The sequence below is a fragment of the Vulpes vulpes genome, chromosome 10 (genome assembly GCF_048418805.1).
Source record: "Vulpes vulpes isolate BD-2025 chromosome 10, VulVul3, whole genome shotgun sequence".
NCBI classification, from domain to species: Eukaryota; Metazoa; Chordata; class Mammalia; order Carnivora; family Canidae; genus Vulpes; species Vulpes vulpes.
This window is the reverse complement of record NC_132789.1, coordinates 845,270-872,564: the sequence shown is the minus strand read 5'-3', so window position 1 is coordinate 872,564 and position 27,295 is coordinate 845,270. Positions and strand designations below refer to the sequence as shown.

General features: G+C 51.2%; 1 protein-coding gene across 36 annotated transcripts in view; it reads left to right on the top strand.

Annotated features, from left to right (window-relative positions):
• The window catches only part of EP400 (E1A binding protein p400), a 100,703-nt gene extending 73,931 nt beyond the window's left edge, over nucleotides 1-26,772 (top strand). For 19 of the 36 annotated variants that reach the window (XM_072722589.1, XM_072722579.1, XM_072722573.1 and 16 more), the window contains 14 exons: nucleotides 1,393-1,529; nucleotides 1,672-1,728; nucleotides 4,375-4,453; nucleotides 4,545-4,796; nucleotides 5,795-5,843; nucleotides 5,918-6,027; nucleotides 12,107-12,314; nucleotides 12,446-12,615; nucleotides 14,394-14,612; nucleotides 16,476-16,671; nucleotides 17,080-17,204; nucleotides 19,207-19,353; nucleotides 23,029-23,106; nucleotides 23,879-26,772. In XM_072722589.1, coding sequence (XP_072578690.1) covers nucleotides 1,393-1,529; nucleotides 1,672-1,728; nucleotides 4,375-4,453; nucleotides 4,545-4,796; nucleotides 5,795-5,843; nucleotides 5,918-6,027; nucleotides 12,107-12,314; nucleotides 12,446-12,615; nucleotides 14,394-14,612; nucleotides 16,476-16,671; nucleotides 17,080-17,204; nucleotides 19,207-19,353; nucleotides 23,029-23,106; nucleotides 23,879-24,151 — 2,100 coding nt within the window. In that variant the 3' untranslated portion in view covers nucleotides 24,152-26,772. The remainder of the gene's footprint in view (nucleotides 1-1,392; nucleotides 1,530-1,671; nucleotides 1,729-4,374; nucleotides 4,454-4,544; nucleotides 4,797-5,794; nucleotides 5,844-5,917; nucleotides 6,028-12,106; nucleotides 12,315-12,445; nucleotides 12,616-14,393; nucleotides 14,613-16,475; nucleotides 16,672-17,079; nucleotides 17,205-19,206; nucleotides 19,354-23,028; nucleotides 23,107-23,878) is intronic. The other 17 variants (XM_072722591.1, XM_072722577.1, XM_072722593.1 and 14 more) reach the window with 4 other exon arrangements.
• The last annotated feature ends 523 nt before the right edge of the window (nucleotides 26,773-27,295 follow it).

Sequence of the window (27,295 nt, the reverse complement as noted above, 5' to 3'; positions counted from 1 at the left end):
GTGACAGCACGGGGCAGATGCGGCAGAGGCACACATGGGACCCTGACGCAGTATGGAAACCATTGTTTCTACCGTCGTTTCTGTTTTCATTTTCCTGAAAACATTTGCCTTAAAGCCTTTGTTTGCTTTTTGTTTAAGAACAAAAAAAGCAGGTATTCCTTAACAATACTATGTGTGGTATCTTCACCACCAAGACGTCATGAGGTCTTATGTTTGATCTGTCTTGTGTTGGAAGCACTTCTAATGACGGCCGTAATGTTAACGTGGAAAAGCATAAAGCTGAAGCTCTGTTTTTCTGTTTTATAGCTCACATGAGAAGTTGATCTAGAAAAAAAGGCAAAAATGCGTTTATTGGATGTGACAGTGACATTGTGAATAAATTGGCAAGCACCTGTGCAGAGGGCCATTTGATGAAGTTCAGAACCAGCCAGGAGGGGAAGCTGGTGCCTGCAGACATGTGCTGGCAGCAGTGTGTTGGGTGGGGCAGGGCAGGAGCCCCCTTACAGCCTGCCACAACCTGGGCTCGCTGTTGGGTGTTCGTGTAACGTACCTGATCTTATTCTTGCTCTGCCTTTTCTCCCTTGTTTTTCTGTGGCACGGGAATGCTCACAGACGTGGACTCATTTTCAGGACCCTCCCATGCTGATCTTGTGGTCCTGAGTTTCCTCTGGTGTGGCTCTTCTAGATGTAAAGCTTCACTTAGCACAGAGGACACGTATGCATGGCTCTCCCGTGAGCGGTTCTTACTTTGTGTCGCAGTCTCCATCCTGTTCACTATGTACAGGTACAGGGTGATCAGAGCCTGTAGACACAGGGGAGGGTCCCTGGGAGCCCTATGGCCCGGTCCTGTCTTGGTTGCTTACAAGTGTGCTGGTTTTACACAAGCTGTGTAACGAGACTGGAGTTTTCACTCTGGCATCGGGTTGTTCTGAAGTTCTGTGGGACAATGAGGTGTCTTGGGAGCTAGCAGTGCTTGGTTTAACTGTAGGATTTATGCTGGAGAGATTACCAGGAATAGGTGATGCTGTGAATGAATGCCCCCGAGAGCAGATTCACATACCAGCTGGCACCTCTCCTCTTCCCTGTGCACTGCAACAGAGGCTTGCAGGGAGGGCAGCCACTCGGTCTCATTTGCTGTGTGACCTTGGGCACTTGGCCTAGCGGTCATTTTTCCCTGCAAAGGCAGGGTGTCCTGCTCTGGGTGATTGTGGAGCTTGCGTGAGGGGACGTGTGGAGAGGAATGGCGTTTGCAGGCAGTGGGTGGTCAGGTGGTATGCTCACGTCTGTGTTGAAGGTTGTGAAGGAGGAACTCTGTTTAACCTGGGAGATTCCAAGTCAGGTCTCCAGATCAGCCACCATCTATCTGATGCACTGCCATTGGTTTTGTCTCAGAGTAAGAACAACCGACCCCTGCGCACAGGACAGCTGTACGCCCAGGACGAGAATGCCACGCACACGCAGCTGTACACAAGCCACTTTGACCTGATGAAGATGACGGCCGGCAAGAGAAGTCCCCCCATCAAGCCTCTGTATGCTTCCCGTGTCCTTACCGCCCCTCCCCTGTGATGAGCTGGTGTGGGGACACCGGCTTGCACAGCGTGTTGGTGATACTTCCTTCTTCAGCAGGTGTTTCTTGTTGAGTAACTCTTGTCTTCTTTTTTTGTGTGGCAGGCTTGGCATGAATCCCTTTCAGAAAAACCCCAAGCATGCCTCCGTGTTGGCAGAAAGGTATTTTTGTATTTTCTACTGGATGAAATAATCTCTTTTTAGTGTTTTCTTAAACCCTGTGGGGTCAGTAAATTGTTCAAACGGTGTGTCCAGGCAGCAGCTGGGGATAGTGGTGTGGCCGGCTGGGAGCTGGCAAATGTGCACATGGCATTCCCATGATGAGGGTCTGTCCCTGCCTACAGGCTTCGGAGGATACTGGTGGATGTGACTTGGCCGTGGGAGAGGCTTTTCCTTTCTTGGCCGTGCTTGCCTCTAATTTGGCACGTGTCTTTTGATTCTGCCTTTAAAATATATCCAGCATAGAGGTGAGAGTAATTGTTTTGAAGCTGAACAAAAGAGAGAAAAGGACCAACGAAAGGATGGGCAGGGAAATGTGTGGCTGTGGGTGAGCAGGTATGGCAGGGCAACCTAGGAGCCAAGTGCCAGCTATCAGGGTGTTCTCTGCACACTCCCTGTGCTTTCCAGATGTCTCTTTTACAATGAGGTGGTAGGAAGCACATGTCTAAGTAAAGCCCAGGTGCTAGTCTGGCTCAGGCCTTTGTGGTTGCTCAGATGAGTGTCTGCCATACACCAAGGGTTCTCACCTTACCTGTTCTCAGTGTGGCCACCAGCTGGGCACTTCTTTGCCAAGACCCCTGACAGACTCTCCTGGCTGCTCCTGAGGCCTGGCCTCCATCAGATGCTCCCTACCTCATGGCTGTGACCTGCTGCTCATGCCTAGGGCAGTCTTCCTGGACTCGAGCCCAGGACCCCCTTACACGTTATCTTCTATACAGTCGCATCGTGGCCCTGTGTTTTCCTTCACAGGATGAACCATCTTCACATTCTCTACTTGAGTTGTGGTGTTTGTGTGCCTGTGGATGTAGGGCTTCTGAATCTGGAAGCAAAGAGCAGGCGTTCTGTGTACATTTGTGGACTAAATTAGCAGATCGTTTCATGCGGCTGACATTTATGGACAAGGTGTGTGCCTAGCTCTGTGCTGGGCCAAGCCGTTCAGTAGCGAGCAGGACACGTTTTTGTCCTCGTATTGGTGAGACGCAAACTCAGAGCAGTCTTACAGGGGTTGAGGATCCATCCTGCAGGTGATTGGAATAGCCCAGCAGGACCGAGGGTGAGGGAAGCCTGGGGGGAGGAGACCAGGGGGTGTTCCTCCTGAATGTCACCCCAACACGAGGCGATATTGGGTTGGCTGTCGTGGTATGCAGTGCATGGGGTCAAAGGAGGGCTACAAGGCAGGTCCATAGGCTACGCACAAGAGGGCCCGGGGTGACACCTCCAGGGCAAGAAGAAGGCAAGCAGGGCGAGTGCCCTGGGCACCTCAGTGGGAATAGGTCCAGTGTGAAGCCCAGCTGGTTGGTTGGAGACCATGAGGTGAGCACAGGCCTACAGTGTCTTGGGGGCTCAGGTGGGTGTCTGTTTGGCTCAGATCAGAGGGATGGATCCCATGTGGGCCGGTGGACAGGACCAAAGGTTGACAGGGTGAGGTGAGAGGAGAACTCGACACCTGGCCCACAGCTGGGTGGGGACTCGGCCTTCCACAGGATCTGGAGGTGTTAGCCACAGGGGTGCATCCATAAGGAGTCAGGCCAGGCCATGTGCCAAGGAAGAGGAAGTGATGCCGTGTGACCTGGCTGGGGGGCCTTGCAGAGGGTGGGTTTCCCTTGTCAGTGGAGATACTTGGACCCTACCTGAAGCTGGCAGACTGGGGGAGCATAGCATGGCTTTAGCTTTGCCAGGTGTAATAAAGAGGGGTGGGGAGAAGGCCTGGATATTCATGTGAGAGTGGGAATGTGATGGCGGATCTGGGCAGACCTGTGTTGTTGAGGTCAGAGAATGGGTAAGAAGTCACTGAGCCAGCTGGGGTGAGCGACAGGGTGGGAGGGGCTGACATGCAGGGGGAACAGACAGATGTGGCCCCACCTGGGCCCTGCAGAGTAGGGGTGGGGGAAGCTAGGAAATGGGGAAGGCATGCACAAAGTGTTAAGCAAAGCCAAGCTCTCTGTGGCAGAGCGAGTCAAAGAGGTGGAGAGGTCATAGTACTTGAGTGGAAGAGACCCCTGGAGCAAGGGTTCTGTGAGATGGTGGGGAGGCCTGTGGGACCTCCCCCTCCCTGGGCTTTGCTGGTCAGTCTCTGTGCCTGGGGAGCGGGGTGTCATGGGAGGTTGGGAATGTTCATGCAGCCTGGGCCCTGACCTCAGTTTTCATGGACACATGGGCTTCTGGCAGGCCAGAGTGGGACCTGGGGACACAGGCTACGGACAGCTCCTCGGAGGAGGGCTGATGCTCCATTGGGAAGAGAGGGGAGGCCTAAGCTGAAGCAGGGCCGCAGTTTGGTAGGCTGGGTTGGAGGGGCAGGCAGTTCACCGTGAGGTGCACCCTCACACATTTCCGGGGCACCTGATATCCACATAGTACCGTGTATTACTATGGTGGCCCAGGCCTGTTTTCTGGAAGGTTTTGTGTCAAAAGGGAATGGGAGACATGGTCTTGGATGACCCATGCAGCTTTTTTTCTTTTGCGAGGGAGCTTGATTGGAGCTGCCTCCTACCACCTGGCAGCTTGGGAGGCAAGAGCTTTGGGTTTCTCGAGTGTTCGTCTTCCTTAGACTGTGTCCATTTATTTTCTGTCTCTGCTGTTGTCTTTCAGCGGGATCAACTACGACAAACCACTGCCTCCCATTCAGGTTGCATCTCTCCGAGCAGAGCGAATTGCCAAAGAGAAAAAGGTGTAGTAGGAGCTAGGGCCTCCTGGACGTGGCTGGGGTGGTGGGCGTGGTGGGCTTGTCCCCATAGCCCCTCTCCTCTCTGCTTCTGTAGGCTCTGGCCGATCAGCAGAAGGCGCAGCAGCCACCCGTGGCACAGCCCCCACCACCCCCACCACAGCCGCAGCCCCCGCCGCCCCAGCAGCCTCCCCCACCTCTGCCCCAGTCTCAGGCGGCAGGCAGCCAGCAGCCTGCAGGACCACCAGCCGTCCAACCACAGGCCCAGGCGCAGCCCCAGGCGCAGCCCACACAGCCCCCACCGAAGGTGCCTCCCGCGATCACAACAGTGGGCAGCGCCGCTGTGCTGGTAAGAAGGTGCCTCTCCTGGGCGCGGACACCTGCGGGGACACGGGTGGGAGGATTTGTTCAGACGCCAGTATGTCTTCCTCAGAGACCACAGAAGGCCAAGACTTTCCCTGGTGGGGGAGTGAGTGAGCAAAGGGGCGCCCTCACCTGCTTTGGCTGCTCTAGGCAGGCCAGGTTGGTTAGTGGAGGTTTGGGAGGTGGAGGGACCCAGGAAGTTTGGAGTTAGGTGGGATTTGTGAGATGTCAGTGTCAACGTCACCCTGCAGAGGTGCAGAGCTGATACTGTTTGTGCCAACGTGCAAGCTTCCCTTCTCCTGACTCTTGCACTCGCGTGTGCATACATCTTTAGTGCCCATCAGAGAAGATGGGTTAAAAACACACAGGAAAGGGGAAGAAAGGGAGACTTGTGATCTCATGCAGCCTGTGCTGCGGCTATCATGCCCCGGTATACTCCCTTGCTCTGTGTGCCCATGTCTGTGTGACGCGGATGTCGCAGTCACCTGTGGGGAGGATGCCTGGCACTGCCAGCCAGGTGTGGGAGTGGTCCAGCCTCGTTTATGGTTCTGTTGGCCATGGTGGGTGGGATTGCTGCGTCAGCCTGGGCAGTTTAGCTCTTTGGTCAGAAAGCACGCTCCCTCAGCCCCAGCTCCCATGGCCTGTGGGTGGAGTGGTGGGTGGTTAGGGAGGGATTCTGTGCGGGGCCTCCTGGCCCTGGGCTGTGGCCTGAATGATGGTGGTCCATCGGTAGAGAGCCCCAGCAGTAAGACCAGAGGCCCCAAGCTTGAGGGGCGGGGGCGGGGTCAGGAGGGCAGGTGAGGCCAGAGCTCTGTGACTAAGGGACAGAACTGGCATGGGGCATGGGGGCAGGGAATGGTGGGGGGCCCGTGTGGCCGTGTAGTCAGGCAGGAGTGTGGACGTGATTCTGACGAAGTGGAAACATTTGGAGGTTTTGTGAAGGGGCGAGCTTGTGCTCCAATTCAAATGCTTTTCTCTTTCCAGCAGGCCGGAGCCATTAAAACATCTGTCACGGGGACAAGCATGCCAACGGGTAAGAAGCCTGGGATGCCCCCATCAGAAATCAGTGTTTTCCTGTGCTCCTGCCTCACAGGTCTCTCCCTGCAGGCACAGTGAGCGGAAATGTCATCGTCAACACTATCGCTGGGGTCCCTGCTGCCACCTTCCAGTCCATTAACAAGCGCCTTGCTTCGCCTGTGGCACCAGGAGCCTTGACCGTGAGTCATCCCTGCCCCTGGGCACTTTCGGTAGCCTGCGTGACCTAGGACTCCATTGTTTTCTAATTTAAAAAATTTTTCTTAAGTAATCTCAACACCCAACATGGGGCTCAAACTCATGATCAAGAGTCATATGCTCTTCCAACGGAGCCTACTGGGTATCCAGGAAGTTGTTTGCTTTGTAGAGAAATATCCCAGCAATGCAGGAAGTACTGACACAGCTTGAATTTCCTAAGATAATGTGAACATTCAGGGGTTCAGGAAATGGCTCACATGGTGCTCTTGCTAAGGGAGTGTGTGGTATGGAAATCCCTACCTACAGCGATTCTAGGAGGAGAAAGGCAGGGTTGAGGGTATGCCGCTGACTCTACTGCTAGGATTCCTCATGTACAGCGTGACAGGTTTACTCTTGCGGGATACGGGGGTGCAGAGATGGGCGCTCTTTGGGAAACTGGACCGGAGGAGGGCATGGTACCACACCAGGTGCCATCGCATGATTGCCAGAGTGTGTAGGGGCCAGGTGGAGCACAAGAGGGATGGTCCAGACCCATGTGTGGGAAGCAGGGAGGTGTCAAACCTGGGCATCAGGACAGCCCTGTCAGACCCTCAGAGCACAGAACCAGCGGAAACCTTGCACTCATCCACAGATGCAGCCCATGTCCTTGCCTCCAGTGCTTCACTATAAACAGCAGAAATAAACAACTGAGATTGAAGAGATTAAATTTGTGTCTCCTTTTTCAGGTTAGGTACACTTCCAAGGGCAACATGTGCCCTGCCTGAGCACTGTTCTGTTAAGTAGAAGGGTGGCCCTGTCGGGTTCTGAAAAGTGTCTTTTCTGTAAAGGTCAGTTGTTGTAGTAATCCAGACAGGGTGGCCTTGGCAAAGGGACAGACATAGCTCCACAGAATAGGATACAAGGCCCAGAAATAAACCCCCATGTATGTAGTCAACTGATTTTCATTAAGAATGCCAAAGGGATACAAGGAGAAAGGGTAGTCTTTCCAATAAGTGGTACTGGAAGAGCTGCGTAGCCATGTGCAAGACCATGGGCCTGTAGCCTACGCTAGGTATGAAAAGTCCATCAAGATGGATCATTGACCTAAGTGTAAAATACAAAATGATAAGACTTTTTGATGAAAATCACAGGACAACATCTTTGCTCCCTTAGTTTAGGCAGAGATGTCCTAGGATCCCAAAGCCTGTGAATCATGAAAGAAAAATTAAGTGGTCGTCATCAAAAATCAGCGACACATGTTGTTTGAAAAATATGAAGACAGTGGAGAGCATGGGAAATATTTGTAGGACACATGATAAAGGACCAGTTTGCAGATTAAATGAGGATTCTTCAGTAATATGAAAATACACTGTAATGTTCTCATTCATTTGGGGAATATAAATAATAGTGAAAGGGAATATAAAGGAAGGGAGAAGAAATGTGTGGGAAATATCAGGAAGGGAGACAGAACATAAAGACTCCTAACTCTGGGAAACGAACTAGGGGTGGTGGAAGGGGAGGAGGGCGGGGGCTGGGGGTGAATGGGTGACGGGCACTGAGGGGGGCACTTGACGGGATGAGCACTGGGTGTTATTCTGTATGTTGGTAAATTGAACACCAATAAAAAATTAATTTATTATTAAAAAAAAAAGAAAGAAAATACACTGTAAAACATGGATAAAGATTTAAGTGGTTATCTCACCAAAGAAGCAACAGGGATAGCAAACAAATGTGAAGAGATATTCAATGTTAGCATCAGGAGAGTCGTGGGAAAACCACAGTGAGATAGGACCTTGGGGGGCTCAGTCAGGAGAGCGTCCGACTATTCCAGCTCAGGTCGTGAACTGAATCATGGGATTGGGCTCTGTGCTGGGCATGGCGCCTGCTTATGATCCCTTCCCTTTCCCTCTGCGCCTGCCCCCAGTGAAAAACTAACCACAGTGAAATGCCACCACACATTTCTGGGCTTTAGAAACAAAAACCTGGTTGTAGCAAACACTGGCAGTGAAGCAACCTGACTGGAGCCCACAGTCAGCACACAGAATATTAGCATCAAGTGGGAAATTGGCCACTTCTGATAAAATGAAATGTACACTTACTGTACAACATAGCACTTCCACACCTAGATTTTCCCTCAGGGGAAGTAAAAACATACATCTGCACAAAAAAATCTGAGCATGAGTGTGTACAGTAGCTTTATTTATAATTATACTTACTGAAAAAGAGTAAGTATAATTGGTAAGAAAGAAACCCAGACAGCCTTTGGTAGATACATGGGCACTATCTAGGACTACCCAACGATAAAGAGAGTGAGCTGCTGGGCCAGACAATGAGGTGGGCGACTCTAAAACACATTATACTGTGAGGACAGTTTCAAAAAACCTCGTATGCTTCATGATTCCATTTAACGTGGAAAAGGCAAAATCATAGAGACAGGAAACAGAATATGTTCTGTGTCTGGATTGTGGTGGTACCATAGGTTCGTATACCTGAAGTGGGTAAATTGTACTGTATGTAAATTATACTTCAATAAATCTTGCTCAAAAAAATTAGAATATTCTCTAACACAACATGTATTAAAAGTTTTTCTAGAGTGTGGCTTAGATTTATTTTATTTATTTTTCTTTAACCTTTGCAATAAACCACTTGTGATTCAGCCATCTTAATAAATAACAAAGGCTATTAGGTAGGCATGTGGCATTAAAACCATTCTCTGTGACCGATACCATTCCTCATATGAGAGTGCAATGCTCAAGTCATTGCACTTCATGTTTTATTTTGAATAAGACCTAATGCTATGTGTGGTATTTTTGGAAGATAAAGTAGTTCACCCATGATGTATTTTTTGAGTAGATCTTACAAACAATATACTCTTCCTTGTGATATAGGAATAGAAATTGGAGTCAGACACAGGGCATGCTTTCCTAGGGCTCTTCTAGTCCTGGAGCTGGACCATGAAGGGTACAGATGACAGGGGGGGCCTTCTGGGCTCCCAAGAGCAGGACAGTGTCATCCACACACATGGTTCTTCAGCCCAGAAAGGTGTGATGTGTTCAAGGCACATCAAGTAGGTCTGTTTAAAGGGGGCACAAACAAATGTATTAACAGAGAAGCAGTGGCTCCTGCACCCACTGGGAAGCTCTGCATGGCTGTGTGTGCTTGGCACCATGAGTGGTCGTAGAGTTTGGATATCTGGCTAAAGAATATGAATTTTGTTCACTAGGCAGCTGGGAGCCCTTGATAGTCTCTGAGCAGAGATGTGACGGGTGTGTAGTAGACGGGATTCAGGCAGAGTAAAAACCACTTTGGAAGTCCAGGAATGAATTTCTGTTTATGGTAATAAGGTGAAGTGAGTTATTTATACTGTTCTCTAAATGAAACAAACTAAAATTGGATAGAAACATGTTTATTAATCTTTTTAAAAGTTTTAAGGAGCTGACAAAATAATAATTATTAAGGCAAAATCTAAGAGAAGAAAGCCAGAATAATAGCGCAGTGAGGCAGAGTCTGCTGCAGAGCACATTTTACCTCGTGGGACAGGCGACTCTAGCTGGCCCATTCCAGGGGAGAGACTGAAGGGAGGTGCTGAGCTAGGAGTCAGAGCCTGAGCCCTTGGGGCAGGGCTGGAGCAGAAGTAAACCCCGCCTGCCCTCCACCCTGCCGTTAGCTGAGGGTCTGGACAGGCTGGATGGGACAAGCCTGCAGAGCTGCAGCCACACACCAGCCTTCTGTCAGTTTGCAGCTAGAGCAGACGTGGCATTCAAAGGGTGCCCACACCCCTTGCAGCCCGTGAAGTGGACCTGGGTGGGCAGTGCTCCAGGGTAGGTGGCCAGAGCAGGTGCAGGTGCTCTGGAGCAACTTGCCTTCTCTCTAGATTCCCTAGAACCTCTGCAGGTGATTCTCCAGTGTAGCGAGTGGCACGTGGTAGAAAATAACCAAGCACAGGAGGAAAGAGTGACTCCAGTGGAAGCAACAGATGGTGGGCAGACATTCCCACCTGAGATAGTGGAGTCCGTGGGCATCGATTGCAAAAGAGCTATGCATTCTTTCTTTCTTTTTTTTCTTTTTTTTTTTTTTTAAGTAGGCTTCGTGCCAAGTGTGGAGCCCAATGCAAGGCTCGAACTCATGACCCCGAGACCAGGAGCCCCACACTCCTCTGACGGCGCCAGGGGCCGTTCTGGTTTCTTGTCTCTAGCTTCACTTACTGTAAGAATGCAGCATGTAACACACGCAGCATATGAAGTATGTGTTCCTAAGGCCTCCAGTCAGCAGTAGGCTATTAGCAGTTAAGGTTCTGGGGTGTCAAAAAACTTGTATGTGGATTTTCAACTGTGCAGAGGGCTTGGCACCTGTTACCCCCACAGTGTTCAAGGATTGACTATAAAGGACTTCTGGAAAAAAAATAAAATAAAATAAAGGACTTCTGGAAATGAAAAGTATGGTTATCAGAATTGGGGGAAAAAACTCTGGTAATGGGCTGTGTTTATACACCATTGAGAGAATGAGTGAACCAGGGATAAGTCAGGAGATGCCATCCTGAATGCAGTGCAGGGTGACAGCAAGGGCTGCACAGAAGGGTGCATGTGAGGCCGCAGAAGGCCAGCTCAGAGTTCAGTTGGGGAGGAGGGCGGCCAAAGGCAGTATGGAAGATGTGAGAGTTTTCCAGAACTGAGCAGTGACACTGAGCAGTGTATATAGAAATTCCCACTAAGCCTGACCCAGGACGGTGGAAAGGAGCCCACGCCTGCACAGTGTGGACAGCAGAGAGGATCCAGAGCAGCCAGAGACACAGCAGCCTCCTTCTCAGAGCCTCTGCAATGACATCTGTGTGCTAATGAAAGAAAGTCACACCTGACCCTGGTACTCTGCCTCTTTTGAAAACAGCGAAAGAGCACAGAGCTAGCAGCAGGTGGGTCTGTACTAGAGGACAAGCCGAGGCAGAGGGAGTAAGCGCATGGACAGTCAAGGTGGAGACTGATTTCACAGCAGCCGAAAGTCCCTGCAGGGCTGATACAACCAGTGTGCTACACAGGAACAGTGGTCTGTAGTGAGCCAAGGCCCAAGGTGCTGAGATGCTCTGAACTCTTCTTGTTCAGGAAAAATGTGAGATGTTGATGTGACTTTGGCAAGTACTCATGGTATAATTTTTTTAATTATTTGAGAGAGAGCACGCGAGAGAGCTTCAGTGTGGGGGAGGGGCAGAGGAAGAGGGAGAAGCAGACTCCCTGCTGAGCAGAGGCTGATCCCAGGACCCTGAGATCATGACATGAGCCACCCAGGTGGTATAATTTTTAGGTGAGTCACCAAAAGAATAAAAAGTGTAACTTCCAAACTTTGGGAGGGAAAAGTGGGAGGAGGAAAAAAAATGCTGTGAACGAAGGCAGGAAAGGAGATTGAAGACACATGGAGCCAGGTGGGTTGAATAGGAAACACAGCTTGTGATATTGGCGTTAGCTAAACACAGGAGTAGGGACATGTGGAAGGGCTGGGAGTGAGCTGCACAGTCTGGAAGAATGTCCTGACCGCCCAAACTGAGGGGCCAGCAGAGGCAAGTGCCATGTTCATGGGCCGTCTCAGAGGTGGAATCAGTGGGGTCTGTGGTGGGACTGGTGTGGCTGTGGCTCCAAGGGTCAGTGTGGGGCACAGGAGGCAGCAGGGCTGCTCAAAAGAAGCCTTAAGTGGGAGAAAGGGCAGTGGGAAAGGGGCAGTGGTGGCGAGCAAGACCTTACACTGTGTGTTTGGGGAAGTGAGCACAGGCATCTGGAGGATAGTCAGAACCTCACACTGTTCCTGGGGACCAGACTCTTTCAAGTCACAACAGAGGGACAGGGCAGCCTTTTAGAATGGGAATAGGAGCGTTGCCATCTGAAACGGCTTTTCTGTGGTGACTGACCCACTTTGAAGCTCAAGGCACAGGTGCAGCGTCCTCCCTCCATCATTCAGTTTGTGAAAGCACTGAGCTCTGGAGAGTGCTTCCTTTTCCTCAGGTGTAGAGATGGGTGTCCTCTTGTGTTCTCTGGTACACACGGAAGCCTTGAAGGATAGCGTGGAGTGACCTGACGGCTTCCCTGTTGCTTCTTGCAGACCTCTGGAGGCTCTGCTCCTGCCCAGGTAGTCCACACCCAGCCTCGAGCGGTTGGCTCCCCGGCCACAGCCACATCCGACCTTGTGTCGCTGGCACCAACCCAGGGTGTTCGAGCAGTTACTTCTGTGACAGCCTCAGCTGTGGTCACTACCAGCCTGACTCCAGTACAGACTCCAACCCGGTCTTTGGTGACTCAGGTGTCCCAAGGTAAGGGCAGGTGGGATTTTCCTGTGTGACCCGTCTTAACGTTTGAACTGGTGAGGACACGAGCATGCGTCTGTTGTGGGAGAAGGGGCAGGCCATGTGCGTGCGCCGAGTAACAGAGCACCCTCTCCCAGCCACAGGAGTGCAGCTGCCTGGGAAGGCCATCACACCTGCACACTTCCAGCTTCTCCGTCAGCAGCAGCAGCAGCCCCCACCGCCACCGCCATCTCAGGTGCAGGTCCCGCAGATTCAGGGCCAGGCCCCGTCACCCGCACAGATCAAAGCTGTCGGCAAGTTGACCCCGGTGAGTATCTTGTAGGAAACCACACACTCACTGCCCGAGGCGTCACGTGTCACCTAGTTGGAAGTGTATTTTGCACAGGTCTGCTGTTGTCTTTGTGGGAAGTGTGCTTGTATTGTCCCTAAAAATGACTTTCCACACAGTGCCACTTCATGGTCGCGTGGCCTATTGACAGCGCTCTGGAGACTTGTCTTTCTGCTTGCTGTCTGGTGCTCTGAGCAGCGGTTCAGGCTCCCGAGAAGTAGAAGGCAGCTTGGTTCCATTCCCAGCTGGAGAACATGCTGGTGGGAAATGACGGTCTCAGAGATGAAGTGTTGCATACTTGGTTTCTTCATGTGTAGTTCATTTGCGGTGCTGAGTACAGACAGTCCCGACTGTTGCCACCCTCTGCACGACCTGTGCAGCTATGTATGTAAATGAATTCATTTTGAAAGGAAATACTGTATTCCTGCCAGCATGGAGAAGTATTCTTGCTTGGTATGGAAAGTGAGTGGACAAACATGTAGACATGAGACAGTATTGTAGAGCTCCATCTAGTTGCCGGGCCTGCCACAGTAAGTACCTGACCTTGGGCCTGCTCCTTCTCCATTACAGAGGGGACAGGGGGCGTGCTGGAGGGCTGTGAGGGCGTGTAGGCCCTGAGCTGAGACTTGACTAGTGAGGCCCTGGGATGTGCGCGAGAGGAAGGAAATGCAACCAAGTAAACCATTCACCCCCTCCGTTGCACCAGCCACATTTCAAGGGTGCAGTGGCCACGTGTGGCTGTGGCTAGCATATTGTACAGGCCAGATCTAGAACATGCCTGTCACCGTGGAAGTCTGAGAGACAGCGCTGAATTTTAAACTTACTGGCCCAGCACCTACCCCCCACACACACACACAACACGTATGGCCTGTCCTCCCCTTCCTGCTTCTCCCCAGGATATGAGAGCTGGCTCGTGCCCTTGCATGCCCTCCTTCAGCTGCCAGAGCCCCACTTAGCCGCTTGTTTGCCTGTGCCTGGATTCTCCACTCTGCCCTCTCCTCAGTTTCAGAGTCCTTACTATTTTCAGCATGTCGAGAGAGATCTGGTAGTCATGAACTACCCAGTAGTTTTCTAAAAAGAAAATTGATTCCTTGAAATATTTTTGAGCTATTTTGACATCTTGATGTTTTCACTTCTTTTAAAGACATGAGTTTTTTGTTTTTTGTTTTTTGTTTTTTTATTCATGAGAGACACAGAGAGAGAGGAAGAGACAGGCAGAGGAAGACGCAGGCTCCATACAGGGAGCCCGATGCGGGACTCGATCCCAGGTCTCCGGGATCACACCCCGAGCTGAAGGCAGATGCTCAACCACTGAGCCACCCAGGTGTCTCAAGACAAGATTTATTTACCATCTAAGTATTCATTTGGAAACGAATAGAATAAAAAGTTGAGAGCTGATACACATCTTATAAATTTTAAAAATTCAGGAAGGACCATGATTTTAAGACTTTCTAAAATTTTATAGTGCTACAGACTTAAATCAACTTGTTTGTAAGTGAGAAAAACTGAGAAATTTTGCTATGAATTTACTGACCTGTCAGAATCACCATTTCTGGTTATCATCAGTGATATGCTAGTTTTTAATAAAGGAACATTTGAAAATGTCAGAAAGCTTCTGGAGGATGGTTTGCATATTGTGTGTTAGCAACTGTCTACCTTGGTATTTAATGGATAGTACAATAGTAACTTAAAACCAAGATTTATAAGAAATGGAACGCAGTTAATATTGATGAAAAGCTACTTTATCTGGGTTTTAGGAACATCTGATCAAAATGCAGAAGCAGAAACTGCAGCTGCCCCAGCAGGCCCCCCCACCGCAGGCCCCGCCAGGGCCCCCACAGCCCGCTACACAAGTGCAAGTGCAGGCCCCGCCACCCACGCCGCAGCAGAGCCCCCAGCTGGCCACGGTCACGGCCCCGCGGCCCGGAGCCCTGCTCACGGGCACCACCGTGGCCAACCTCCAGGTGGCCCGGCTCGTAAGTTCCAGTTGATACATTTGTTTTTCCAAAGCTATGTCTTTTAACATTTAATTGAATGTTACTGCTTGCTGAGGACCGTGTTAGGTGTTCTGGCAGACCTACAAGGAAAGTAGAAGATGTGCGCTTTCCCCCAAGAGCTTAAGTTGTCCTCAGAGAGGATGAAACACGACACGTGGGGGCACTTATGTCATCCTGCTTCCCAGGACGTGAGCATCACAGAGCTCATGGCGGGCTGGGCAGCTGGAGGAGGTGGGGGCGGGCTGGGCTGTGCAGAAGGGCGAGGTTTCTATGGGGGTGAGGCCCATGCAGTTGGAGCGTAGGTTATGGTGAATGGGACCTGTGTAGGGAGGTGGGTGAGGCCTGAACACCAGGCTCTAGTATCACTGTTCTGTAGGCAGAGAGGCTCGAGGTTTGTGAACAAGAGCAGAATGTCACGGTGAAAATAGTGTCTGGGAGGATCAGTTAAACTCAACAAGTATAAGTCAAATGTCCTGTGGGCCAGACACTGCCCTGCTGGGGGAGCCCCTGTCCTGGCACTAGGGATGGCCGATGCCAGGGCCCCTGCTCCAGGCCAGGCACTTCCCTAGGCTCTGTATTTCTCATGTCGTCAGTGCTCACAGACTGCTGCTGAAGCCAGCATGGGCATGTTCACATAAACTCCAGTGTGTAGTAGGTGCAGAAACTGAGGCAGTCAAGTAAGTAACTTGCCCGAATCCGATAGCTAGTACCCTACAGCTTGCACAGGGTGCTCAGGCTTGGCTTCATGTGTGCCTCACCCCCACTTCATGTCTGTAAGAAGCAGGGTAGAAGCGGACAGGAACTGGGAAAGCAAGTTTGGTTTCATCTGTGTTCACGAGAAATGCAAATTCAAAGGAGAAGGGTGTCGACCCTGTGTGCCAACCAAGGCATGGGGAAGGCATGCTCCTCATGTGAGATTGGCCAGATGGGTGGCTTCTCCTCTGGGAGGGCTTCTAGTCACTGAGCTACAAAGTGCAGTCACCGCTTTACCTAGCGGTCCTGTTTCCATTCTCACATGAAGTAGAGAACGAATCCAATGAGATGGAGGCGCAGTCCTGCTGTTTCAGTTGTGTTAGAGGAGACAGGTCCCCATTAGCTAGAGTTGTCTGAACAGCGGTGAACATCCACACATTGGGCTAGCATGCAACTTTGGAGAAGGATTGTTGTAAAAGGCAGAGAAACAGACTACAGGATATTTGTGAGTCCCACCATAGCAAGCGACACAGGTAAGAACAGCATCTGATGGGCTAAATACCGGTTTTCACATTCATGTGCGGGTAGTTTTAGGGCTAGGGGTTCTTTTACTTCTCTGTGTTGTCTCAGGTAGTCTCAGTGCTTGCTTATACAGGTAAGACGGGTCTGTTTTCCTTTCTGAAGCATAACTTCAGGAAACGAGTGTTTGGTGGCATTGTGGAGACTGAGTAGCACAAAGCGGTGCCGGCAGGCGGTGGTCACTAGCAGTGGTTGAGGGTGGGACGGTAGGCTGACCTTCAGGCGCAGCCAGAGGAGTGGGTGTCTGTAGGACATGTGGCTATCGATAGGGCCTCTCTGAGGTCCAAGAGCCAGAAGGAGGAACAGTGGAGACCAGTGCCACATAGCAGGGTCTGAGCCTCAGTGTGAACAAGCAGATGTGGGTCTTGCTAAGCCCTCTTCCCGGCATTCACCAGTGGTGGGTTAGGCATAGAGCAGCCCTCAATGAAATGTGTCCCTTCAGTTGACAGCCACTTCTCACCTTTGTGAATCTGTAAATTTCTCACTGTTTGACCTCTTGTGGGGGAATGTTTGCAAAGACACATAGTATCCCAAATATCTCTGGACTCTCCCATTATTTTCACTGTTTAGACCCGGGTTCCCCCTTCGCAGCTGCAGGCGCAAGGGCAGATGCAGGCTCAGGCGCCCCAGCCCGCTCAGGTGGCGCTGGCGAAGCCTCCAGTGGTGTCCGTGCCTGCGGCCGTGGTCTCCTCGCCAGGTGTGACAACCCTGCCCATGAACGTCGCTGGGATCAGTGTGGCCATTGGGCAGCCACAGAAAGCCACAGGTGCCTATCATGTGCAGCTCCTTCCCTCCCCCACTTGCCCCACTGAGAGCCTTGAGCAAGGCTGGCTGACTGTGCCAGATGCCCACCCTGCTGGCTTCTGTGCCAGATGCCCCTTTCAGTTATGTCAGGGCACCTTCTGGCCAGTACAAGTTTCAGCCCTTGATCTAATCTGTTGACATTTGGAACAAACACCTTTGTTTGAACGTCCCAATGGGCTCACAGACGTTTTAAGTATACCTGCAAAACGGCTGTTTTGTGTTCACGTAGTTCCAGAAAGTAGTCCGTGGGAACAACTCAGTGGGTCTGGGAGGTGGAGGGAGCTTCAGGGAGGTTGAGGGAGCTTCAGGGAGGTTTGAGACCCTTGTTTCCACTGAGCTCTGTGACTAAAGATGGGCTCACTATTCACAGGACAGACCGTCGTGGCTCAGCCTGTACATGTCCAGCAGCTGCTGAAGCTCAAGCAACAAGCTGTGCAGCAGCAGAAAGCCATCCAGCCGCAGGCCGCTCCGGGCCCTGCGGCAGTCCAGCAGAAGGTACCGGCTGTCTACATGTGGTTCTCCCGTTGTACTGTCTTCAGGCCGAGCCAGGCCCTCCTGCTGGGCGCATGGACAAGAGAGTGCTGCACGGGAGCCACACACGACCCTATGCTTGTGCACTTGGCTTACAGAGCTCTTGGGGTGGGAGCTGCTAAAAGGCCCTGCAGGGAGAAGGTGGTCACAGGAGCTCATGGGGGAGCTGTGAAGTCAGCTGTGGAATTGCATGGCTGGGAACGGCCAGAGGGGGTCCAGGGGTGCAGGTGTAGCTCGCCGCGTGTGACTGCCTGGGCTCTAGATGTGCACACACAGATAGGACCTGGCCAGGAGCTGGGTGGGGACTAACATTCTTACCTGTTTGTACGTGCAGGGCAGAGAGGGGAAGCAAGGGGAGAGGGGCCTGATGTGAAGTCCTGTCAGTGTCCCGCTGACTCTGACATTTGAGCATTAGCTCTGAGCTGTTGCAGGTGTCCAGGCGGAGCCTCCTGTAGGCCCGTGTGTTCAGGTTGTGCCCTGTGCGGATGCTGTACTGACATACAGGAGCAGAGTGTGAGGTGCCCTGTCATCCAGAACTTCTGCTTTGTGTACTTCCTGGTAGTATACGGCCCAGCATGCAGATGATGACGTTTGGTGCTTGCACTGAGTGTTGTACCTGCTGTTTGTGAACTGGAGCTGGACACACAGGCTGAGGGTGGAGCAGCTATCACTCCCTGTGTGTGCTGGGAGCTCTGAGGGCATCTGCTGCCAGTTTTCAGAGCACGGCTGCATGTTACTTTAAGGAAACTGAGGCTCAGAGTCGCAGAGCTGATCATCGCATGTGGGGCACGGTACAGTGTCCCACAAGAGTCGGACAGCTCTTCCCTGAGCGTCGCTGCTCCTGCTTGCAGGAGCTGAGCTCAGATCTGGTGGGGGCTGAGATACTGCCAGTCCCTGACACCACTGTGCTTTGTGGGGACAGAGGAACAGTCAAAAGTTGAGCGGTCCTCGGCAGCCTTGGGTGAGTTGAGCACTAGGAGGGCATGGCAGCGTGAGCAAGGAAGGCAGTGAGGCAAGGAGGGCAGAACCACTTGGGACATGGTAGAGCAGCGTAGGATGGGGCCCAGAGAAGCGCTGTCCTGGCAGCAGCCCACCATGCCGGATGTGTACCCTTCAGATACTTTCCTCCTCTCTTCCGGAGAGAGCCACAGCCAGGAAGAAAGGTATGTCTCCTCTGATGGAAGAGAGTGGTCAGTACCCTCGTCTCTGGGAGCCACTTTCTCCCTGATGGCAGACAGTTCCAGGAGGGATACACCACATCCTTGGGCTTTGGGGCTTTTAGGGATGCAGGACAGCTCACAGATCTGGCCATGCTGGAGGCATTACGACAGGAGGGCAAGGGTGCCAGCAGTGGGGCCTGGGTAATTGAGAAGGCTTAGCTTCCTGCCAGGAGAGAAATGGAAGACCTTTAGCTATAGCATTGGTCTGATGTTCACAGGATTTGAAAGAAAACTTCTGAGACATTAGGAAGATATTTGTGTGTAGCGGTGGCTTCACAAACCACACAGACCGTGTATGCATGGCCTTCTGAATAGGATTTGCATTCTTCCAGCAAAGAAAACTAGAAATCAGGCTAAACATGCAAAGCTTGTGCGTAGAGGTTTGTTATCCCTTTTGTTAAGTATTTTAAAGTATGCCCAGATCTTAAAATTAGATTCAGGAAAGTGCATGTGCATGGTTTTTGTATTCTGGTCAAGTTCACTCACGTGATGAGCAGACACCTCACCACGTGTGCGGAGGATGTAGAGACAAACTCCAGCCTGGTCTCTGAGGGAGCTTCCCGACAGAGGAGGCCAGGCACACTGGTGGGGCAGCTTCAGGAATGGGTGAAAGGCAGGCAGTGTTGGGGGTGGGAGGTGGTCATGCTGTGGCCATGAGGGCCATGGGGGCCCACAGGGAGGCCCTGTTCTGAGAAGGGGTCACAGCCTCACCTGGCTCTAACCTGGGGCAATTTTTCTTCCTTCAGATCACCGCACAGCAGATTGCTGCTCAAGGCCAACCACAGAAGGTCACCTATGCCACCCAGCCAGCCCTTAAAACCCAGTTCCTTACCACACCCATCTCCCAGGCCCAGAAATTGGCCGGGACCCAGCAGGTGCAGACGCAGATCCAGGTAAGCACACCTGAGCATAAGGTGGGTCACAGAACAGGAGGTGCCTGGGAAAGTGAGTAATTAGCATATGGGCTACAGAGAATAAGGACGGGCAGACTCCTATGAAACCAGCACCCCATTAATGGAGCTCCTCAAAGATGGCTGGCCCCCTGACGTTCCTCGCTGGCTTTGCTGCCTCTGGATTGCAGCAGTGTGGCTGGGGGGCCGTGCCGAGGTCTGTCTCTGAGGGGTGTCCTCCATGTCTGGATGTCTTCCTGGAGTTAGTGAGTCAACACAGTCCGTTGCTGTGCTGCTGATGGCTGCGTGGGCTGCTCCTGGCTTTGCTCCTGGCCTGGGGATACTTAGAGAAGGTACAGGGAGCAGCAGAGACGCATGCTGTGGGACAGGACCCACCTCTCGGCAGCAGTGTGACTGCTTCATGCGTGTGAGCGGTGCTGTGAGCATGTGCACGTCTGTTGGGCTTCTGCAGTGGCGCCAGCCCTGCCAGCCTCCACCCAGCCTCGCCCTCCACCAGCGTGTCCTGGCGACTCCTGCAGTCCTGCTGTGCATGACTCTGCTGTCGGTTGGGTTCCTCTTCTGTGAAGCGCCTGTTGAGTGTCACAGCGCTGTTCCCATTCTGGGTGTTAGCCTTAAGGTCTCAGTCCTGTTCACAGGCTTCTCCTCGCTCATGGCCTGTCTTCTTCGCACTGAACTGTGTGGTGTCTGCACGAACAGAAGTTAGTAGTTTTAACATATCGGAATTTGTCAGTCTGTTTCTGATTAGTGTTTTTGTGTCTTGCATAAAAATCCTTCCAGAGGTCTTGATGTTCTCGTCTTCTAAAAACTTTGTAATTTCTTTTACACTGAGGTTTCTGACAATCTTGGAATGGGCTTTTCCAGACAATATAAAACAGAATTCAATTTATTTTTCCCATTAGAATACCCTGTTGTTTTCTACGCTCCTTTCTTCTGATCCATAGCCCGACACTAGCATAAATCGTGCGTAGTTGTGCATGGTGCTTTCTTTAGCACCGTGGTGTCTGCATGTCCGTCCCATTGGCCATGTAGTGAGACTTGGCCCATGGGGCATGCCCGCCTCGGACTGTCAGGAACATCCTGCTGTCCCTGGCTGTCTGCACTTCCTGTTAGTTTCCAGTCAGCTTGTTAAGCTCTCACCAGGAACAGAACTGTTGGGATTCCTACCAGGACTGCTAGGACTACGAGGCTTGGGCGGCACGTTGCTGGAGTTTGCACCCCCTCTGGGTATCTGGGGGAGGCTGTGTCTTTGCAGTTTGAGTGCAGACTCATCAGTGCCATGCATCCTTGGTTGTTTGGCTCCTTCAGTGCCCTCTGACCAGGTTTTTTGAATTTTTTCCAGGAAGGTCTTAGCCCTTGTACTGGATTGGTTCCTCAGTACTTAGTGTTTCCTGACACTTCTGTCATAGTGTGTTTCTGAGTTTCTGTGTGACGTCTGCGCCTTTCTCTTTGCACCTTGGCTTTTGAATCTGGCTGCCTTGATCAGCCCTGTTCCTTTGACAGTTGGTCTGTGGCCCCCAGTGCATCCTTGGTACCTGGACAGGTGGCCTGTGCCGAGTGGTGGCTGGCATCTTCCTCTTCCCTTGCCCCTTTCTTCCTGCTTTACCACACTGGCAAGGCCTGCAGGCCCCTGGCGGAGCGGCACGCACAGGCACTTATCTGTATCACTGTCACTCTGGTCACTGTGCAGGGTCCAATGTTTAGAATCAGCCTTCAGTAGAGTAAGAAGATCCCCTTCTTCACCTTGTTTGCTGGGAGTGTTTGTTCCTTTGTGTCTTCCCCAGTCTCAAGGCTGCCATCAGTCTCTGTGCTGATGACTCCAGGCTCATCCCTGTGGCTGATGGCTACACAGTCTCTTCCATGTCCTTCTGTGTCATTCACTAACAGACATAACGTTAGAATCTCTCCGCTCTCATTTTGCGTTTGTTTCTCATAATTTTTTCTATTTGTGTTATTTTTATGTTAGATTCCTTATTATTGGCTACATTTAAATTAAGGGTTTTATGTCCTTGCTGTTGTTGCCTCAGAAACTGTTTGTATTTATAGTGGTTATTTTCTTGGAAGCCAGTTCTCCTTGAAGCCTGCCGTGGGATTGCTTCGAGGTCTGGGTTGAAGGCTGATTCCTGCTTCTGCTGGGGCGCCCATGGGCACTACCAGGGCCAGTCAGTTGTGGCAGGAGGGCTGGTGTCTCTCGGGTAGTGTCAGTTCAGTTCTGAAGCCATGTCCCCTCCCCCAGCAGCACCAGAGCCTCAGGCAGTTGACATCCTCACAGCTTCCCCCAGGTAATAGAACCACAGCTATAGCTCATCGCTGACAGTGGGTTTGAACTTGGCCTCTTGTCTGGCGCACCCTGCATGACCTAGAGAGTCATGTGCTCTCAGGGTGAAAGCTGCTGTAGCGCCTCAGTTCCCAGCTCTGGGCTCCCACCTCTGCTTAGGTTGGGAGTTGAGATGTCTTAGTTTCACCCACAGGTGTCTGTGGTTATCCTGCCGTGTGCAGGTGGGGCCCTGATCTCGCTCACCGAGTCTTTGTTTCCCGCCAGTGCTCAGAGCACTCAGGCGGGGGTTCTTTTTCTCTTAGCAAATTCTGTTTACAATTTTTATCAATTTTTATTTTAGTTACAATGAGCTAGTAAGTGCCTTCCGATGATTTCAGAGTTTATAGTGAGTACTAACATTTACTTGGAGCTCTTTCATTTAAAAGTACATCTTGTAATTTGACATTTTCTCCAGAATTATTTTGGTAAGACTTATTTTCGTCCCTGCTCTGTGAGTTAGAGACCCAGGTGGGAGGTGTCCTGGCCCCCAGCAGCTGCTACTTGGGAGCCTAGTTTGCTCTGAACCTACACCCTGGGTAGACACCAGTTGCCTGAATTGTCCCACTGCATCGAGACAACCACATATGTGTGGGATGATGTGTTTGCAGAAGGCAGCACAGGGTGGAAAGTTTTATCAGGAACAAAGATCTTGGGCAGCCCGGGTGGCTCAGCGGTTTAGCGCCGGTGTGATCCTGGAGACCCGGGATGGAGTCCCATGTCGGGCTCCCTGCATGGAGCCTGCTTCTCCCTCTGCCTGTGTCTCTGCCTCTCTCTGTCTCTCTTATGAATAAATAAAATCTAAAAAAAAAAAAAAAAAAAAAAAGAAAGAAAAGAATGAAGATCTCAGTAACAAGGAAAATATTAAAAGATGATACAATAACTAGTTCTAGTTTAAAACGTTGAACGTTGAGACATGTTTGAAATGGACCCCAGCTGGTCCAGATCACTTCATGGTGTAGGCAACCTCCTAGAACAGCGCCTGGACTTGGCGAATGGACTCTCATGAGCGCTGATGAAATGCCAAAACATTTCATTCTGTCTTCAGTTTAATTATCTTATATAAACTTGGAACAGTTGTTAGTAAAAGAAAAACCATGACTGAAGTGTGAGCCCAAGATAAGCCAGCTGTTGGTTACACACAGATGAAGGAGGCAGGCTCTGCGTGAGCCATGATAACTGGCTGCAGGTGAGCAAACCGAGAATTGCTCTTTGGTGTCATCTGGCCCCTGTGTTCTTTTTACTTTTGCATTAAGAACTGAGAAGGAAAGAAAAGAGTAAAAGGTCTCTGTGTGTACACATTCTCTTGAATTCTACATTTGGCTTTTTTGTTTTGATTTGTCAAGGTCGCAAAACTCCCTCAAGTCGTCCAACAGCAGACACCTGTGGCCAGCATCCAGCAGGTGGCCTCTGCTTCCCAGCAGGTAGGACCTGCAGACGCCCACTCCTCTGGGGAGAGTCCCATGGACTTTGAGTAAAACTTCATGTTTCCTGCTAGGAGAGTTCTTGGTTTTCATTCTGGAAAGTAGAATATTAACTCTCAGAAAATCACTGTTGATTGTCTTAATTCAGCAAAGATTAATTCTGGGGACATCTTCTGATCCTTAATCTAGCAGGACACAAACTCAACACCCATATTCAGACTCAGTGTTGAACGTATAAAAGGAGCCCATTTGTAGGATCCTCCCTTCAGCCAGCAAGTGCAAGTGCATCCTACAAGCTGAAACCCCCATAGCTTAGTTTATGGAAACACAGGAAACAGAATCTGCTTACAGTGACCTTGGTCCTAGAAGTATAAGTACTACTGAGGACAGCAGTGACCATTGTCACCAAACCGTCAGGCTTCCACCTTTTTATTTGCTGCTGCAAAATGTGGCCTTGTCAAGCAGCGCTTTAACAAAATACTTCAAAATCACAGTGGTATGTAGATTTCAAGGAACTAAACAGCACTAAAATCTGAATGCCACCACCAGGCGCCAGCTGTCAGCCTGTGCCAACAGTGGTTGCGTTCAGTGGCTTTTTCCTGTTCCTGTGTGGTCAGAAACCAGAGGTCAGACTTTGATACATCACCATAGTTCTCACGTTTCACAAAAGCATTTGTGCTGAGGAGGTTTCTAAAACCCCCCTCCCCGTCTTTCAAGTAACATTTAATTGACTGTGTCACTAGATCTGTGTTTTCTAACCATTCTGGCTCAGGCTTCCCCGCAAACGGTGACCCTCACTCAGGCAACAGCAGCCGGGCAACAGGTGCAGATGATCCCCACAGTGACGGCGACAGCACAGGTGGTGCAGCAAAAGCTCATGCAACAGCAAGTTGTGCCAACCGCAGCGGGCCAGCTGCAGAGCCCTGGAGTCCCCAACCCCGCCCAGGTGCCGGCCAGTTCCGACAGCCCCAGCCAGCAGCCCAAGCTACAAATGAGAGTCCCTGCCGTCCGCTTGAAGACACCCACCAAACCTCCGTGCCCCTAGGCACAGCAGCAGGTTGGCCTCGGGATGGGCCACCGTGCACTCTACCACCTAGCCAAAAGTGGGTAGATTTTATTTATTGTTGAACCGTGGGACAGTGTCATTTGAGGTGTTCACCTGGGAAGTTATAATGGAAACAAAGTAGTGTCATTGTTTTATTATCCTGCCTCCTCCACCACGGGGGTTGGGGGGTGACCTGCGTTAAGCACCCCCTTTTCTGTATTAGGTGACCAATGGAGGAAGTGATGTTGGCCGTTGAAGCTCTTCACCTCTCCCCCAGAGCAGTAGCGCAGGGTCCTGAAAGGCATGTAGAGTATCTCCTAAGGTTAGTGTGCAGTGTTCCACCTATCACCACATGGAGTGTGCAGTGAGTCATAAAATGGACTTCCTGAAGCTCAGACGTGGTCTTTGGCAGCATCCACCTCTGCCCAGTTCCGTATCCCTCACTGAAAACGTGTTCTGGTCCTTGGGGAGGAGAGAATATCTGAGGAAGCCAATGTGATTTCTTCTTTCCCTCCTAAAGTGGGACTTGTTTGAGCAGACGTCTGAAGGAGGTATTTAGTAGTGACACCCATCCAGGCACACTCATGACCTGCTCCCGGCCGTGGTGAAGGCTTACCGTCCCCGATTGAATTGTCATTCCAAAGAGCAGCCAGTGGGGCTGCCCCCAGGCCCTCCATACAGTATGACTGCTGTCTACCCCCGCATATCCGGGATATTCTCCCAGCTTTTGGATGAAGCTTGTGTTTGAATGTAGTGCACTGAAGCCACTCCAGAGAACTTTGTGGAGCTCCTGTCTCAGGCGGGTTTGGGGCCCCAACTGCTGTGTGAGGGGCGCGGTGCCGGTGAGAGTAGGATGCCTGTCACCGCCCCCTCGCTGTCCTGCCCATCCCAGGCACGATCTGCTGATGGGAGAGAAACCTCCATGTACAGAGTATTTATGAACCTGCAAGTATCACCTACAGAAATGGGCATAGTGAGCTCTTCAGCATAGACTGGTAATGCCAGATTTCTGTTTCTTGTGATGCCTGTGTCTTATATGTGAGCAGATGTGTTCCCTCATGGTTCTGTGTAAAGTGGGGAACCTGTGCAGTATTTGGGAGTGAGAGGGTGGTGCGGTTGAGGGGCAAAGAGGAGGTTCCATGTTCGCCTGTTTTATCTTTTCACTATGGCAGGCTAATCTAGAAGTGTTTGCAGTGGGCGTGATGGGCAGATGATGTCTGCTTACCTGGATGCTCACACCCGGGCAGACGTGCATGTCCAGTGACCCCCTCTGTTCTGTCTCTGTCCCTCTCAGATTACTTGGTCCAGAAGATCAGCTTGTGTTGGGTCTGTGTGGGCATTCTGAGAGTGAATTTTAGCTGTTAATTTTATCTGTCCTCTCCCATGTACCACTTTAAGTGCCACAAAGGGACCCGGACTGTAGTTTTGGTTCCCCATCGATTTCATCAGCAGCAATATCATGGCATTTACTGAAGCAGCTAGGCAGCTCATTATTGAGCTCTGGGTGAGAAATTTGGAAACAAGTAAAAATCAGATGTTGAGAAGATGGAAGGGACTTAACATTTTAGTCAACTTGAATATGTCGAAACAGTACCGTGACCTGTTCCCACACCAACACTGGTTGGTTCTGGCATGGCCAGTGCTGTCCCGAGGACAGAGTGCACAGGAAGGCTATGTGCGCGCTCAGGGGACTCCTGCTCTCTTTTACCCCCAAACCTGCGGAGCTGCAATGTGGAAGGATGCTCGTGTTTCAGCTTCTTGGGATTTGTGCACCCTGTTCTTCTGCCCTTCGTCCTTGCTGGGGCACTGGCAGCTTGCTCTGAGGAGGAAGAGATGCTGGCTGCGCCTGCTTTAGAGCACCCTGCACGGAGCTGCTAGATGGAGCCTTCCCTTTGTCTGGAACCCCAGGAGGGAGTGTAGCGCATCTGTCAGAACTTATCTGGGGTGGCAGGGTGTGTGGCATGGGGGGTGAGACAGTGAGAGCCCCTCGTGTCCCAGGGTGTGTCCTTCATTGGCTCCCTGATGCAGAACACGGAGCAGTTGTGTGACTTGTGTCCTTCCTGCAGGCTCTGGTAGGTGCTCCAGGAAACCTCCTCCTCCCTGGGTGTGGTTTTCTCGGTCTTCTGTTGTCAAGAGTACACTGTCCACGTTTCAGAGATGAGCACAAGCCTGGAGGTTGTGCATGCCTCCTCATTGGTCCTGTCAGCAGAGTCCTGCATCGCCCAAGAACCGGTGTTCCTGCCAGGACAGCGGGGGAGGTCTGGAAGTCACAGTGGCCGCCAGAACACTGTCTGACTGCACCTGGCTGTGTGGAGCACTGGCACCTGTCCTTCTCTACTCAGGTCTTGGCTCTAACTAAGATGAGGCTGTTTTGGGGGCACTCCTGGAGAGCAAGAAGCTGAACCTGCACATGCAGGAGCATGGGGCCATGTGAGGCAGGGCTCACCTGTGTGCGTCTTCACCACTTTCTGTGCCAGACAGTTGTTGGGTTTAAATATAAAGGAAGAAGACTGAAGCTGTACATACTTTGTAAACATACCCATTTGTACTTGAACAGTAGGCTTTTAAAGAGGGCACGGATACCCGCCAAACAAAAGGTATAATAAAATGACCTTTTTATATGTTTTTTCGTTTCTCTTTCATAGAACACTAGTATTCAAATTAAAATAAGATGCTAGTTGCATTTATTTGATTTGTGTGAAGGAAAAACAAAGGGAACACACGCAGGGTTGGAGGCAGATGCCTGCTTCTCCTGGCCCACCCCCTTGGTGCCATGGGAGTGGAGCGTGCTTGGTGGTTCTCAGTGAAAGCCACTCTCTCCCTGCTGAGACTGCGCCTCCCCACCCAGCCTTCATGCTCCAAATACGTGGAGGAAAACCTGGTGCATTTGGATGCCACAGCAGTGGCTACCCTTTTCTCCCGTCACCTGCCACCTCCAGACACCCCACATGGTGGAGGGCCAGGTGGAGCCTCACAGGCTCTCTACCCAACACTCCTCAAAGCAGGTGGCCTGCAAGTGTTACTTTTCTTTGTCACCTCTTTTGCTCTTAGATTACTTTTACTTTTGTTAAAAAAAAAAAAAAAAGTTGCTGGGGGTCCCTGGGTGGCTCAGTTGGCTCAGCCTTTGACCCTTGGTTTCAGCTC